At 31.1% G+C, this 16,400-nt stretch overlaps 1 protein-coding gene across 3 annotated transcripts in view; it reads left to right on the top strand.

Annotated features, from left to right (window-relative positions):
- The window catches only part of Hr39 (Nuclear hormone receptor FTZ-F1 beta), a 141,112-nt gene extending 124,796 nt beyond the window's left edge, over positions 1-16,316 (top strand). For all 3 annotated transcript variants that reach the window (XM_074125600.1, XM_074125599.1, XM_074125601.1), the window contains exons 2-17: positions 686-918; positions 3,885-3,923; positions 5,255-5,359; positions 6,456-6,559; positions 6,652-6,765; positions 6,857-6,938; positions 7,499-7,730; positions 7,859-7,992; positions 8,075-8,183; positions 8,283-8,494; positions 8,597-8,751; positions 9,713-9,898; positions 10,695-10,947; positions 11,055-11,209; positions 11,398-11,504; positions 12,419-16,316. In XM_074125600.1, the coding sequence (XP_073981701.1) occupies positions 801-918; positions 3,885-3,923; positions 5,255-5,359; positions 6,456-6,559; positions 6,652-6,765; positions 6,857-6,938; positions 7,499-7,730; positions 7,859-7,992; positions 8,075-8,183; positions 8,283-8,494; positions 8,597-8,751; positions 9,713-9,898; positions 10,695-10,947; positions 11,055-11,209; positions 11,398-11,487 (2,088 nt within the window). In that variant the 5' untranslated portion in view covers positions 686-800 and the 3' untranslated portion in view covers positions 11,488-11,504; positions 12,419-16,316. The remainder of the gene's footprint in view (positions 1-685; positions 919-3,884; positions 3,924-5,254; positions 5,360-6,455; positions 6,560-6,651; positions 6,766-6,856; positions 6,939-7,498; positions 7,731-7,858; positions 7,993-8,074; positions 8,184-8,282; positions 8,495-8,596; positions 8,752-9,712; positions 9,899-10,694; positions 10,948-11,054; positions 11,210-11,397; positions 11,505-12,418) is intronic.
- The last annotated feature ends 84 nt before the right edge of the window (positions 16,317-16,400 follow it).

Genomic DNA, 16,400 nt, shown 5'->3' with positions numbered 1-16,400 from the left:
CGCCACAATTGAAGATCGAAACTCTTTGTCATCAATTCATTTGGTAAAGACGAAGATGACAATCCAAAAAGGTGTTCTCTTTCAGAATTACGGTGCTTGATGTCGCCATCAAACCAGGATCTCGATGCACAGAAGAAGATGAAGTACCAGCTTAATGGAGATCACTCATTCAGTCCTAAAGTATTTTTAACTCTGTATAACCCTGTATTTTGGCAGTTCAGATCTAGCGACACTTTCCATTATAATTCTATACCAATTATTTTATTTCATTGAATAAAACCTTCACAAAAAACTGAATATTTTTTCGTATAAATTAATTAGATGTTAAGCCTTGTTACTGTATACGTAGCAGTAGCTGGATAAAGAAAAATTGTTGGTTCGACGTTTCATTTGCGGTTCTTGAAGAAGAACTCTAGAGGTGTCCGAAACGTCGAACCAGTAATGTACCTTAAAGAAACTGTGCTTCTTTGCAATCAACTATTGAATCGTTTGCTTAATTTTTTGATAACTACTAAGACCTTAGTACCAGTAATTAAAATCTTGAAGGTATTCATTAGGTTGTCGTAAATGAATTGAAAGTTTCAAGCCTACATCTTCGCTTCTGCATGGGGTATGACCTTTTTTTGTACAATATGGACGTACTTTTTTTTTTTTGTATTTAAAGATATATTTTTGGTTTGTGCAGGTGGAAGGAGCGGGAGGCGGAAGTAATGGTGGTAGCTGTTAGGAGATAGCGAAGGGAGGCAAGGTGGCGACTACGAGGGCACGCCGTGGCGAACAGGCCAGCCGGAGTCGTTGGCATGGAGCCAGGAGGAGGAGCAGCCGCACTCTCCTCGCTCAAGTGGCCCGAATCTCGAGGGGTGGTCACGTCTGGACAAGTCACTGTCACCACCATCAACATTCACCACAGCCCCCATGGTCTGGCACTTTTCTTTACTTCTTTCCTTTCAATTCTTTTTTTTCTTCTTCTGCAATTCACCACCACCTGTGTTAAACTTAGAAATGTCCCGCATAATATTTGTCCTTCAATATTAGATATAATCTTGATCCCATTTGGGGACGATCTTACAGACTTCTAAGAAATTCTTGGCACTAAAGTATGCATACCAATGATAATAATAATGCTTACCAAACTTGTTTCAAAAAAAAAAAAAAAAATCTTGGGTATTTTATTTAAGAGAAACACAAAATAAAACGTTAGCCATGAAGGTAAATGTCGAACGTATTATCTCATACCGCATGACTAAAATGAATGTTCCTATGCCAGGCGAATTACGCTGAAGCAGTGAGCCGTAAAGCGTATGTGGCTTACTGTGCGTGACTTTCTGGCAAAATTATTGCACGTTTGAAGAGGTTGCTGAAGCAAGCAAATATGGAGATTCTTATCCCTTATTTTTTTTTTTTTAAGTTATCTTCGTTCTTACTTCTAGGTTTTTTGTCTTCTATTTATCGGACCATACTCAGTTTCGATGAGTTGGAAATCGATAAGCTTCGTTAATTGAAAACAAATGATTAGATAGCATCATTATTACTAAGGTTTTATTTGTTAAGTACGTTAGGGTTTTTTACAATAAATTGAACCCCTAAACCGGCTAAATGAAGATTATCTAATAATAGGTTGGCAACTAAGTAAGTAATTTCGGTTTTGAATTATGATATAAAACTCATTCTTTTTATTACAAAAAATAATTTTTAATCAATAACATGTTTTCCATTTTGTTCGATGACATTTTGCCATCTTTCTCGCAGCTTCATGATTCCGCGCTCATAGAACTTTTCCAAGTGCGATTTAAGGTCATTTTCATCTGCAAAAAGTTTTTCCGTTCAAATAATTCTGTAAACTCTGAAATAAGTGATAATCAGATGGAGCCAGATCAGGGCTGTATCAAGAGGATATGCCATCACTTCCCAACCAAGCTCCAATAATTTCCCGCGAGTTGCCAAAGATGTGTGGGGCCTTGCATTATCATGATGGAACAAAATTCCTTTTCGATTTGCCATTTTTCTTTGATTGCTTTTTCAAGTTTCATAAGTTGTTGACAATAAACCTCAGAATTGATCGTCTGATTCTTTGGAAGCAATTCAAAATACACGAACACCTTTGTAATCCCACCAAATAGACAGCATGATCTTTTTTTGGTGCAATTCTGCTTTCGATGTGGTTGGTGCTGATTCATCTTGCCTGCACCATGATCGTTTTCGCAATATGTTGCTATAAAGGACACATTTTTCATCACCAGTTATGATTCTTTTCAAGAAAGGGTCGGTTTCATTGCGCCTAAGATGCATATCGCAAACGTTGATTCGTTGTGTTAAGTGAATCTCTTTCAGTTCATGCGGTATCCATATATCCAGCTTCTTAACGAGTTTAAGACACTTTTAGTGATTTTCAATTATTGTATGGGATACATTTAACTTCTCTGCAATCCCTCGAACAGGTAGGTACGTATATGACGATCCTCTTCAATTATGACTTTGATTTGGTCATCATCAACTTCAGTAAGTCGACCAGAGCGTTGCTCATCTTTGAGGGAAAAATCTCCAGAACGAAATTTTGTAAACCAATTCTGGACAAGTGCGCTCTGTTAAGCAGTCAATGCCATAAACTTCGCATATCTCTTTGTGAGCTTCAGCAGCTTTTTCCCTTTGCGGAAATAAAAAAAAAAGTAAAATATTCCGAAAATGTTCGTTTCTGCACTCCATTTGAAATGGACCAACAAGTAAGGGTTTTGGAATAAGCACGCACAACTTGTTTCTAAAGTAACCTTAATATTACCTTTACTAAATATAATAAGGCGAAGTACGCCACCAACACGACTAATATAAAAAATATGAAGGTCCGCTCCCTGTGAGTGAAAACCAAAATTACTTAGTTGCCAACCCAATAATTCGACAAATTTAAAGGTAAAACGCATTGCATATTAATTGAATATTGACAACGCCTGTTTAGTGCTTCCAAATAGTGAGGGTCTTATTCTGAGCAGTCTGAGCTTGCGGAGACAGTCTTCAGTCAGTTCCGGGCGTAGAATGGAGAATATTACCTACGTCTGAGAGCTTTTGCGAAAGCTAAACGGCAAAAGTACATTATTTTTCTCCTGTCTAATGTTTAGTTAGACTTTTATTTCCCTCATCTTTGGACTGAGTACAGCAATTAGTTGAAGAAAGAATCTTTTGAAAGATAATAATCAATGACCTCAATTCATGCAATGTTTAATTTTACGATATGACCGTAGTCTATTCTGTATTTCTTTCAGGAAAAATCATATCTGAATTTTTTGGTTACAGCGCTATTTTTTCCCAATCCTTTATGATATTCATAAAATAGAAATCGGTAAAATTAAGGCAACATTATATTTATTTTTATTTTTTTAAATTTTTGCTATAATATTAAAGCAGCTGTCATGAAAGCTCTCGCCCCAAGAATTGTTTGAATTATTTATCATCTCAGAATGAAAAATTTGTTTACAAGTGTTAAACAGTGAAACAAGATTTTGTCGATTTATTATTTAAGGTATTTTTTACAAGGAAAAAGAAACTTATTATTGAATAAAAAATTAAAACATGCGTCGTAAAAAAAAAGATCGCCATTCTTCTGCATGTATCTAACGAATTGCTTTCCTTGTAGATTTCATCTTAGAATCAGGTCATTCATGTTTAGTCCAGTATATGTTACATATCCTTGGTGAAAATGGGATGAGAATTTCATAAATACACAAGAGAAATCCACTAGTTTTGCTTTTCATTAGAAAAAATAGTTAAATTGAAATCTAGATTTGAAATAGTCTGGTTCTTCTACGACCAGAATTTTTATTGTTTTTGTAAATTGCTTTTATCTAGTTTATTTTTTGAAGGTTGATTAAATTTTTATTTTTGTTTTATTGCAGACAAAGAAGACAAGTATTATCCACCTCATTATAATGGTGGTATGTATTAAGCACGTGTTTTTATTCATTATTATTGTTTTTTTCTTTTATAATGGTGCTTTGCACGAAATGATTCGCACCAGAAATCATATATGAAGACTAAACGGAAAAAAAATGGGTTAGGTAAGTCCAATTTTGACGAAAATATAGTTCATCACACAAACTTTCAGATGGGTCAACTTAGTTGAATGTAATGGTTTTAGTCTCAGCGTTATAGCCAGATGAACATATGGTATACACTGAGAAAAGTCCAACCAAAACAGGGACAGAATGATTGAGGTTCTGCAGTTGTGGATTTCTAAGCTGTATTAATTTTGTTTTGTCTGGTTTTATGAAAGTTATATATTGTAATTTACAAGAGTTCAATCAAAATAAAAGCAGAAAATTTTGTAAACAATATTATTATTTTCTGAAACTCAATTAGTCATGAACACCCTGTGAGATAGACGGACTAGACTCACAGATGAATAGAATGTTGTTATGGGAGTTGCATGGAGTTTGTATAGTTAAATATGATCTCTATATTATATTATATTCTTATTTTCACAATCTGATTCGACGGATACACTAAGAAAATGGAAAATATACCTACAGACAAATAGACACAGAGGCCCCCCCAAATTTTTATAAAAATATTTGTTTGATACTTTTAAGGAATACTAAAGAATGGTCCATTCAATGCGCTGTATAAATTTCAAAAGCATATTTCAATAAACACTGAAACTGTAACGTTTCAATCTTTAAAAGTTCCTCTCCTGAAAAATCTATAAAATGGACTTAACCCTTTCTTCCCGTGAAGTCTTCATATTGGTTAAACCAAGCTAGAGAAGAGTAGAGGATATGACTATCATTTGTGTGGCTCTCTTGCTCTTAGAACTTGCCTGCCAGTCTGTTCCAACTGGGCAATCCAAGAGGTCGCAAGCTATTATGTATCGGCTTGGGTATCACTCCAGTCACCAAAAGGTGTCTGAGAACTATGATCGATAGTAGCCCAAACCCAGTAACATAATGCCTGTAGTTGATAACATTAAATTTTTTTTAAATTAAATTAAGGTTACTCAAATTAATTTTCATGGAGCTACCATTACATTAACAGAATCACGAACTCTTCTTTTAAGTAGTCATATTTTGGCCAAAAATAAAACAATGATCAATTCATCACATGAAGAAAGAATAACTAATAATAATAATAATAATAATAAATAGAAGAAATGCTTCTTGAAGCTGGTCTATAGAAAATCAAAAAACTGGTGAAAATACTCAATTGAAATTTGAAGCTTTACTTTTTAACCCAAAATTTAAATTGAAATATTTGTTATTATTATTTACAGGACCAAGTAGTAAATGTTCTGTGTTAGTGAGTGGCGAACAGATGCATGTTGACGAGGATTCCTCAGCTGCTGATGCTGAAGTCAGCAACTTCACTAGTGAACCAGGTTTGTGCTGAAAATTTAAAAAAAAAAGTAAGCTTGTCCAAGATTAAATAACAAAAATAGCTAAATCTATTGAAAAGTTATTTTTAATGTTGTGTCGAGAAACGTAAACTGTTATCAACGTTAACTCGATAAGTTCCCTTTAAATTCAACCGACTTCTATTTGGCTTCCCTTAGTTATTGCAAGAAATTAATAATACTAGTTTTCTTTTAACAACATTACCGCTAAGACTTCTAACCTCTAGAGCCATTCAGTAAGTTTTGTGATATTAAAAGAAAACAAATACAAAAAAATTGAACTTAGTTCCATTTGATCTAAAGTCCGATAATTATTTTAATTGCACTAGATTTCATTTCATCACTAGGTGTTGTTATTTGTTTATATAGGAATAATCTTTACAATACAGAGTTGGATTCATACAATAAACGATAAGTAATTAAAAAACTAGATAAAGAAGAAGTAATAATTAACTTGAAAAAAGTAATAATTGAATATAATTCTTTTGAATTAATAAGTAAATAAACTTTAAACTTAAAGAACAAAAAATAATGATAATGCAAACTGAAAAATATAATACAATAAAATAAAAAATGAAGTTCTGGTAATGTCAACAATAGCAAAATAGAAAGAAAACAGAAGCTAGAAATAAAATATTAATAAAATGCTCACTATCAGCTTCTATTAACTTATTCTTATCCATTTTCAAAACTTAGTAACACGTAGGGATAACTACAAAAGTATGGCTCTCTTACCAATTCCATTTCTCTTTCTCCTCTCTCAAAATATCCGAGCTGTAAACCACTACCCTTACAACCTTTGTACTCACGCAGTATAATTTTAGCAATATTAAAATTAAAATTTTAATTAATTATTCAAAAACGGCTAGATCGATTTCCATAAAAAGTTAACAGTTCAGATTCTTAAATATTAAACAAAAAATATGCCAAATTTCAGAAAAATTATGCAGCTTCTAACCACTCAAAAAACTGAAAAAGAACTGTAACGTGTTCACTCTGTGGCAACTGGAATGCAACTACAGTTTATAAAACTGGTCATTTTGGAGATTAGAATCTTAAAATAATCATTTTTTTTTTACAGTGAATCTTCGAAATAAAAAAAGAGAAGAATGCAGAAACTCTGTTGAAAGGCCAATGTCTTGGGAAGGTGAACTCTCGGACAGTGAAGTGACTGCAATCAAACCAGTAAGTGTTCGTCCAGAAAACTTTTTTCTTTTTCTTGCATTAAACAAATTTCATTTTTAAGGCTAATTTATTTATTTATTTTATAATTAAAGGAACCAGAAGAAACCGCCGTAGAAAACGCAGAATCCTCTGTTGACAATAAAACGGCCAATAAAGTCGGATCTCATGCGGAAGATGAGAAACCACAATCATTAAAAATAAGTGAAGTAAGAGTTTTAAAGAAAAAATCAGTTTTTCATTCCTTATTTTTTTATGTTGTAAAATAATCACTTAATTTATGTATATATAAATTTTTAGGGAGACAAATCAGTTGAAAATGTGAGGACAAATCAGTTTAATCCACAGTCTGAATTACCTCTTTTAATGGATAAGCTTCTTAGTGAGTTTCTTTTTTTTTAATAAATTGAATTAAATTAGTATTTACATGAATCCATTTCTTGGCACTTGGCACTATCTTAGTTACCGAAAGAAATTAAGAAGTTACAATACTCGTATTCCAGAAATGGTTTAACTGTGGAAGGATTTTTGAAGGTAAAAATCTTTGAGGTTAACTTAGGATTAACATTTGGAATGCAGCTGTTTCAGTTCAAATTCCATTAAAATTGTCCGTCAATTAGTGAATATACATTATAATTAAACATCAGTATTCCTTCTATTCCCTTTCTTTGCTTCCAAATCTTTTAATAAACCAAGGCCTTCATATTCTCTTTCCAAAGAGTACTTAGGATAATCCTGAGTCTTCTTAAGAACTGATTAACAGTTCCTGCAGTGCAAGAAGTGTCCTATTATCGTCACTACACCACAAAAAATGTGTTTCTTTATCAAAAATTTTATTTTATATTATATAAAAAAACGCAAATGTCCTAAAAATTGTCTGAAATGTTTCTCATTCTATTCTGAATCCTGTGACACCATAAAAACTGTTCTGTTGATGCTTAGGTAGCAGTAGTGGAGGAGGTTATAACGGTGTACTGAAAGGACCTGGACCAACTTCCAGTCCTGATTCGGCTGTATATTCATGTTATTCGCCAGCAGCGAGTCCTGTAACATCAAGACATATCTTGTCATCATCATCTGGAATTTCCAGTCCTTTTACTCCATCGTTGTCCAGGAACAATAGTGATGCATCCCAGTATGGTGGTTCCCAGCATTCATCATGCTACAGCCACAGGTTAGGCAATTTCTATTTTATAATATGTTTTTAAGAATTATTTTCTCTTGCTTACTTATTGTGGAGTTTCATCTTGAAGTTGACAATATTCATAATACATTTTATTGAATAACTTTAATATGTTACAGTTATTCTTCAGTATCTGTGTCTCCAACTCAGTTTTCGCCAACTCATTCTCCCATCCAGGGCAGGCACATGCATAGACCAGGCTTCCCCTCACCTGTTCTCAATGCAAGAGGTGTGCCTGAATATCCTATGCAAGGTAAATCTACGTAATAAACAATATACTTCTCTCTCTTTGAATTTCTCTTTGAATCTTATTTAATTATATAATAATTTCGTAGAAGAAGGAAATACTTTGGAAGATAAGTTTTCATCTTTAACCGCTGACATGGTGCAACATTCTACTGGATTAGCATCACCTGGCATAAGTAGACAACAGCTTATTAATAGGTAACAAGGTTTCCTCAGACTATAGTTTTAGATATTTTAAATATCATTACCCTGTCTTCTCTATATCATTAATTTTTTTCCCCCTCTCTTTCTATTTAGCCCATGCCCTATTTGTGGTGATAAAATCTCTGGTTTTCATTATGGCATCTTCTCTTGCGAAAGCTGTAAAGGATTTTTCAAAAGAACTGTACAGAATCGTAAGAATTATGTCTGCCTTAGAGGTTCATCTTGCCCAGTTACTATAGCTACAAGGAAAAAATGTCCTGCTTGCCGTTTTGACAAATGCCTTAACATGGGAATGAAACTTGAAGGTTTGTCGCTTTTATTATAGAATTATATTTATTTATTCAATTAAATAATTATTTATGGCGTAATAAAAAGGCTACTTTACTTTTATTTTGTTTTAATTTCAGCAATTCGAGAAGACAGAACTCGAGGTGGTAGAAGTACATACCAGTGCTCTTATACAGTACCTGCAGGATTGGTGGAACAGAAATGTGCAGAACTGACCGTACAGCCAAGATTAGAACAACAACCAGCCACAAATCTTGTACCCCCATTACTGCAGGTATAATATTTTTTCTATTTGACTGTAAGATATCGACTTGAAGAAAGTATGTCTGCAAAGTTTTAGACTTTTAGTGTTTTTGTTCGTTTATTGTTTTGTAGCATATCTAGTAAAACTGTAGGTAGATGAAAGATTACAATACAACTTGAAAATAATCTATAAAATTGTTACAGACTTAGGGATTCCAAGTAAACATAGGGAAAACCTGCTGAAAGTTTGCTTAGAAATAGGCAAAATGATCTTAAATTATGTAACATCATCCTTATGACAATTTTTTACAATTTATAAATTGTGGGGTTCAAAATTACACTTTTCACGATAATACCTTAAAATTGACAAATATATTCATAAAAACCATAGAGAAAACCTTTTCTAATCGAAAATGTTAGGTTTATACTTGTACTGATTAATTATTACTTAATTAGAACTTAAAATTAGATCGTTCATAGTACTGAAGAAGCACTTCAAAAGAAAGCTTAACTACAAGACAGTTAACCCGATAAAACGCAACAATAATCTCTCCCGGAATATTCCCGATAAATGTGGAATTCGTTGTTTTGGTTGGTTAAAGAAAATTTAAACTAACTTTTAAAGAAAATCCGACTGATATTTTCTGAAAATCGCGATGAAAAGAACAGTTTTAATCGAACTCTTCAGATGGTAAATGTTGATTATATCGAAACAGATGTAACTGTAATATTTCAATTTTTTGTCTTTTGAAACTAAATCTTCGTGTTCTAAGTATATTACATTCGCCTATTGTCTACTACTTTAAACATTTTTCATAGAATTATTTACTTCTTAGTGGTTAGTCAGGATTATGTAGCCTTAAAAAATAATAATAATAAAGTAGCGTATAAATTTGGGCTGAAATAAAACTTTTTCAGTCAATTGAAATTCCTTGAATTATGGGAACGACTGAATGCCATATTTAAAAAACTTATTAGTGTGCAATTTTCAGGAAATAATGGAAGTAGAACATCTCTGGCAATACAACGAAGCGGATCCTAAACTAGTAGGACGTATTCCCAAACCTCCCAGTGGAAATCCAACAGATCTAATGGCCAATCTATGTAATATTGCTGACCACCGATTGTACAAGATTGTCAAATGGTGCAAGTCGCTACCTCTTTTTAAAAATATATCTGTAAGTATGCTACTTTAAGTGATAAAAAAGTAATATTTTTCTCATTATATTTAATTGTAATCAAGTAATAAAGTGAATGACTGAAACATTAACTGCATTATCTTATCATATGTCCAATTAATAATTGTACCCCTTCATGCCTTGTTCATTCCTGAATGGTTTGGTGTGGTTCAGGTTTAGTTTAAAATCTAACAAAAAGCTGGGCCAGAAATATTTACAATTAGTTTGATTCTATAAGAATACATTTTGAAAAGGAAGAAGTTATTTGGCTGGCCGAAGAAAGAATTGTTTTGTGCATATACACTCGTCCCAAATCTGTTAGTACCAGAAACAAATTGCATAACTTCTTTCTTGATAGAACAAAAGTTAAACTAAGGGAGCATCAATGAATTGCCTTTTGAGGAAACATTTTATTTAATATGAAACCTCTTTGTAGAAAATGGCTGGATGGTCAAAGTCCATCTTCAGCTTATGGCGTTTGCATCATTTAGGTGACAAATCTAGGATCTGAAATCGCTCTTGCCTCAACGTTGATGATTTTGATTGATTCAAGGGGGATATGATGTGGTCATAGGCCGTAGTGGATCCACAAAACCAAAAAACATCTTAACGGGGAACCTTCTTTTCCAGATTAGATTTAGAAAGAAATAAATTGGTATTTGCTTGTGGTATGCAAATAGTAAGTCTAAGAAGATGTGATAAGTTTACTTGATTTCTTAATTTTGAAATCTCTTTCTTAAATCAGAATTCCTTGTTGCAAGTAATAAAAATATCCATTTTTATTTTGTACTTATAGATCGATGACCAAACCTCGCTGCTCATAAATGCTTGGTGTGAATTACTATTATTTTCATGTTGCTTCCGATCAATGTCTTCACCTGGTGAAATAAGAGTATCACTTGGCAAATGTATATCATTGACAGAAGCTAAAAATCTAGGACTCGGTCCGCCAATAGAACGAATGCTAAACTTTACTGATCATCTGCGTAGATTGCGAGTTGATCGCTATGAATACGTTGCCATGAAGGTCATCGTACTACTTTCTTCAGGTTAGTTTTATATTTTATAGTTCATTTGGTACCTTAAATTACTAGTAGGTATATTTATTCAAATTAGTTGTATACGAAATATTTGTACAATTCTTTTTTTCATCCAGATACAAGCGAACTAAGGGAACCTGAAAAAGTGCGGGCATCACAAGAGAAAGCTTTACAAGCTTTGCAACACTATACTCTTGCCCATTATCCAGACATTCCGTCCAAATTCGGAGAACTTCTCCTCAGGATTCCAGACCTACAAAGGACCTGTCAGGTATTTTTTTTTATTATTATTTATTAATTATACCTCCTTTTTACTTCTTGTTACCTAACAGAAGTAGTAAGATTTTGCATATTTTCTTAGTTTTCACTAAGTTGTTAGCTTAGTGAACTTAGTTGTTCACTAAAAAATGTTTATTTTGTTTAATAATGGTACTTAATAAGTATACTTTGAATTAACAGGTTGGAAAAGAAATGTTGTCAATAAAAAGTAAAGAAGGCGAGGGCCCCAGCTTTAATCTCTTGATGGAGTTGCTTAGAGGAGACCATTAACGTTACTGCCTTCTAAGGTAAACTATCACAATTTGTTTCTCATTAATAAAATTGAACAGTTAGATGGTTTGAAAAGAAAATATTAAATATATAAACATAAAAATTTTGCATGATAAAACTAGGTAATTGCTATTCAGATTGAGTTAACATTTGGAGAACTGCTCTCTTGCGAAGGCACTCTTATGGAAAAATTAAAAAGTAGCTGAATAAAGGGTTCATTAGCTTATTAAAATCCTCACAAGTGTAGAAAATAAATTTAATGCAATTTGTTTAAACTTCCTTATATTATTTTAATTTAAAAAAAAAAAGGCCAACTTTAATTAAAACAGAAAGGATGACATTGCTAAAAGAATCACGCTGTTGACCTAGATTTAATCTAGCTCTTTAAAAACCAAACCCGCTGCAATGCAATAATTTCTCCATTAAAATTTCTTTTTCAAGGGATTGATTTTCATTTTTCATTTTTTAGATTTATTAGCATAATCATTTCCAAGCCTGCACGCTAGAAGCGTACACTAACAGCCCCTATCTGAACCCTGAGGTCAGCCAAAATGAGTTTACTAGAAATATGAGTGGGCAATTTTATGGTTCATAAACTTCTAAAACTTGGCAAAGTATGATGCCAAAATTATAGTTCAATATCTTTAATCCCTTTTATTCGGTTTTTCTAGAAATCAGTAAGTGTGAATGAGGAGCTATGTACTCTAATACGATTTGCCAACTTAAAATGCGTTGCATACAATGGCGCATATGGTTTTTTCATATTCTTTGCAGACACTGCAAGCAACTCAAACTTGCTCAAGAGTATATATTCTTTTCTTTTTTGTACATATATATAGCATTTATTTAGGAAATAAACTGAGTTTTCTAATAGGGGGAAAAAATTGAATATTGCTATTTTATTTTAGTACATCTTCATTTTTGATTACAGAACTCTGCTTAGCATTTTTGTGCCTTGTTTGGAGAGTGAACCATCAACATTTAGAACATAAAAAATATAAAAGTAAATCCATAACAATGTAAATGATATGTATGAAATAGGGACATTGTGCCTATTTCATTAACGTACTTAGAATTTCAAATTCGGTTTTGTCGTTTTATATTAGAAAAAATCGAACGTAAAACACACTTTACATGAAAGCTTACTATATAAATACATATATATATATATATATATAAAAGTATTGTTTTATCATTATAATTATATCGTCGTTGTAAATATTTTATAAAATACTTTGTAAATTGAAGAGAATTTTTTAAAAAAATTCTTTTTCCCATAGTATTAATAATACGAATATTTTTTGTTTTGTTAATAAGTTCTTTTATAAAGCATGAATTACAATGCTGTTTAAAATAGAAAATAAAGTATAAAATAAATACTTGAGGTGTTTATATAAGAGACTTAACTTTGTATTTATAGTTTTTGATATTTTTTATTGTTATAGAAAAAAGAAGAAGAAATATTTAATGGTGTACACTGCTCGTGAAAAATACATTTAAAAAATAAATAAACATTTTTTCGCCAAGCGTATATGTAATAAAAATATAAAAAATTTACTGTGATCTTATTGTTATATTTTATTTAATAATGCTTATATTTATTGAAATCAAATATTTATAAATATATTGTTACAGTAATAATTCTGTAGAGGTTTTTAAAAAATAATAATAATTAAATTTTTTTTTAGAGATTAAGGAAAAAATTGGGGTTATTTAATTATATATATTTAAAAAATAAAAATATTAAGGGCTTAAAAAAGAAAGGTCACGAGCTGTACACCTTAAATATATTTTATTATGCAAAAAAAAACAAAAAATAAAATAAACTACTTTCAAAAAGTAAGTTTTATATTTTCTAAATGAATTAAAAAAAAAATTAAAATGAAAAACTATGAAAAAAAAAATTATGTTAAATAATAATTATATTTATCTCGACAATTTATAAAATTGGTTTAAAATAATAAATAAGAATGTAAAAAACAAATATTCTTCTCATCCATAAGATGAAATCTAGGCGAAGATGTCGTATTTTTTTTTTAATAATTTTTTTTTTAAAAATAACTTAAATATATTGTCAAAGAATTTGTAAACTACCCAATTTAATTTGACAGGTTGGTCCAGCCTCGCTGGAAAAGTCGAAAATTGTTTTCATAAGCCTATCATTTCTCTCTCCTTTCTGTCTCGATCAGTTTTGTTTGGCTTGTCGCCCATCTTTAAGATATTGGGCCACCGTGACCTTAGTCTAGCTTCTAGTTCTAGTGGACTAGAAGAAGAATAAAAAAATTTTATATTGTATTGTATTAAAAGACAGCAATTGTGTCCTTAAATGCTCAGAGAAATCTAGTTTGGCGTGTCTTGGAAATGTTGGGGTTTCTGAAGCTCTAAAGATTGGCCGAAAATGGTTCAATGACACAAAAATTACTGACACACACATAAAGGATCCTACTTTTAAGCATTAGTTCCCAATCAATTAGGCTGCTTAAGTCTCTCTGGAAGTGACACTTGGTTTTTATCTTCCAAAAACAATGAATTTCAATCATAGTATTAAAAAGTACAGGAAACAATACGAGGTGGGAGACTTCAAAGTGTCTACTTTCTAGGATTAACGAAATATTAAAAAAAACTGCAATATAATTTATTTTTTCCCCTCAAGAAAGAACAGAAATGCAAGGAAGAATCCAAAACTTACATAAAAAAAAAAAAATACGACATCTTAATTGTTTGTATTAATTCTTGTGGTTGAATATTGCAATGATAAAAATGATACTTCATAAAGTAACCAAAAAGTGTAATCACTACTAATTGATTAATAATAGCATTCATGTCTTTATTTGGGGGCCAGTTATATTACAATCAAATATCTTTTATATATAAATGGACAATTGAATGATCAAATATAATGAAGAAAGTAACAAATATATTAAATTATATTTGTTTTTACTATTCTTTTAGGAACAAACCGATGGATGTTGTGAAATTTCTAACTTTAATAATGTTTTTACAGTATTAATAAGAGAGAAATTATTGTTTTAAAATTCTTAGCCTTAGCATCTTATCGAGCAATAAATTTTATATTTACAAATTTTTAGGGAGAAAAACAGCCGTATCAAATATTTTTGAATTTAAATTTTTTTTATGATTTTCTTTATAAAACAGAATTTTTTGTACAGGTTCTCCTCACTTAACGTTCGAGTTCATTTCTAAGACATGATCATGAAACGAATTGGTTTTCTGATTATTTGACGGTTTGTTAAGTTTCTTTATCAGTTAAGATTATTAGTTGCTCCAGCCGGAAATCATACAGTGGAATTACTTTTTTTTTTATAGTATATTCGATTCTTCTTCTTTAATTATTTTTATTTTAATTTCAAAATCGGATCTTTTTTTTTTTATGTTTGACGCTTTCTAAAGACGAAGTAATAAAAGATAACGTGAACTAAAAATTGTTATCCATCATGGTATGCTTGTTTTTGAACGTTTCATCCAATTTCAGAGTTTTATCCATTTTTAGTATTGATGCAATAAAAATTTGGAGAATCTTGAATTCCAAGTACGTTTCTGCCTCCTATCAATACAGGTAACTCAAGAAACAGAAAAGGAAAAAATTGAATAGGGCTTAATAAAACTTTTATGATTTTTGATATTAAGTAATTACTAACTTAAGAGGTAGGTTACATTTTCAATGTATAGCAAGCTAAGTTAGTAACCTCCCTCAGTCTTGATCAGTTCAGTGGCGAATGAGCGTACGATAAACTCATAAGGAATCAAAATTTTCTGTGTAGATAAACCCAATGAATCAATCACTAAAGCTGGATGAAAATCTGTTATGTTCAAATGCTCAAGAAAAATAAACAGTGGCGGATAAATTCTTAATGTCCAACTTGCTTGGAACGTATTCAATAACAAAAAGTATATTGTTTTTGTGAGCAGTTTAAAGGTATAACCATAAATTAGTAATACTAATTTAGTAAGTGATAAATAAGTTCGAATGTGTTCTGTAAGTTCGCGACACTCCGAACGCAACATGAGTTGCTAAAAAATGGTCCCTAAAGACATGAAAATAAAATGGGGTAAACCCTGACGACTTCAACCGTTCGTTGAGCTTCGTGAGCTAAGTGAGGACATCCTGTAAACAATTTTGTTAATCAAAAACAAGGTATGGGGTTCAATTATTTGTTTTTATCATTCTTATGTGTCATTAAATTTTTTTGTATTTCAGAGATCATAGATTGTAGTTTTGAAAGTAAAATCAGCAATAGTCCTATTTTGTATTTAATATTAATCTTATATTTTCCAAAACTAAATAGCTTCCCGTAATTCAAAAAACTGTTTTAAACTCAAACCTAATGTACTTACTTGTATAAACTTTAATTTCATTCTTCAACTACGTTTCTTTATATTATTTCTTTCAATTTAGTATTTAGGGTAATTATTAACTTTAGCCAAATTTAAAAAAATAAAGAAAACTTACTTTTCCCCTTGTTTCTTTGAAGTTTTATATCTTTAGAATAATGAAGGAATACTGGTTATACAGAGTTCGCCGAAGAAAAGAAAAGAAATGAATAATGAAAATTTATTAATCTGTTTTTGTCTTAATCTCTTTTATATTTGCATAAAAATCCATGGCAGCATTTTGTATGGTTGTCTTCCAAAAAAAAAAACATTTGTACATTAAAACGTTTCAATTCTTCAGATTTTTCTACCATGTATTTTTGCCTTTTCTAAAAAACTATCTAATAAAAAAAAACAATCATAAATTCCTGATAATTAAATGTCTGTAAATTTATGTTTCCGTTCCCGAAATACATTTTACACTTTATTAGATAAAATTTTGTTCATTTTGTTTTCTCTCCCAACAAGTGAACCTAAAATCTTAATTAAAGTGATTGCAGATTTATAGTTGTTAAGTAGGA

This window comes from Rhodnius prolixus, unplaced genomic scaffold (assembly GCF_049639745.1).
Source record: "Rhodnius prolixus isolate KJV_2025 unplaced genomic scaffold, Rpr scaffold_3, whole genome shotgun sequence".
NCBI classification, from domain to species: Eukaryota; Metazoa; Arthropoda; class Insecta; order Hemiptera; family Reduviidae; genus Rhodnius; species Rhodnius prolixus.
This window is presented reverse-complemented; position numbering and strand designations above follow the sequence as displayed.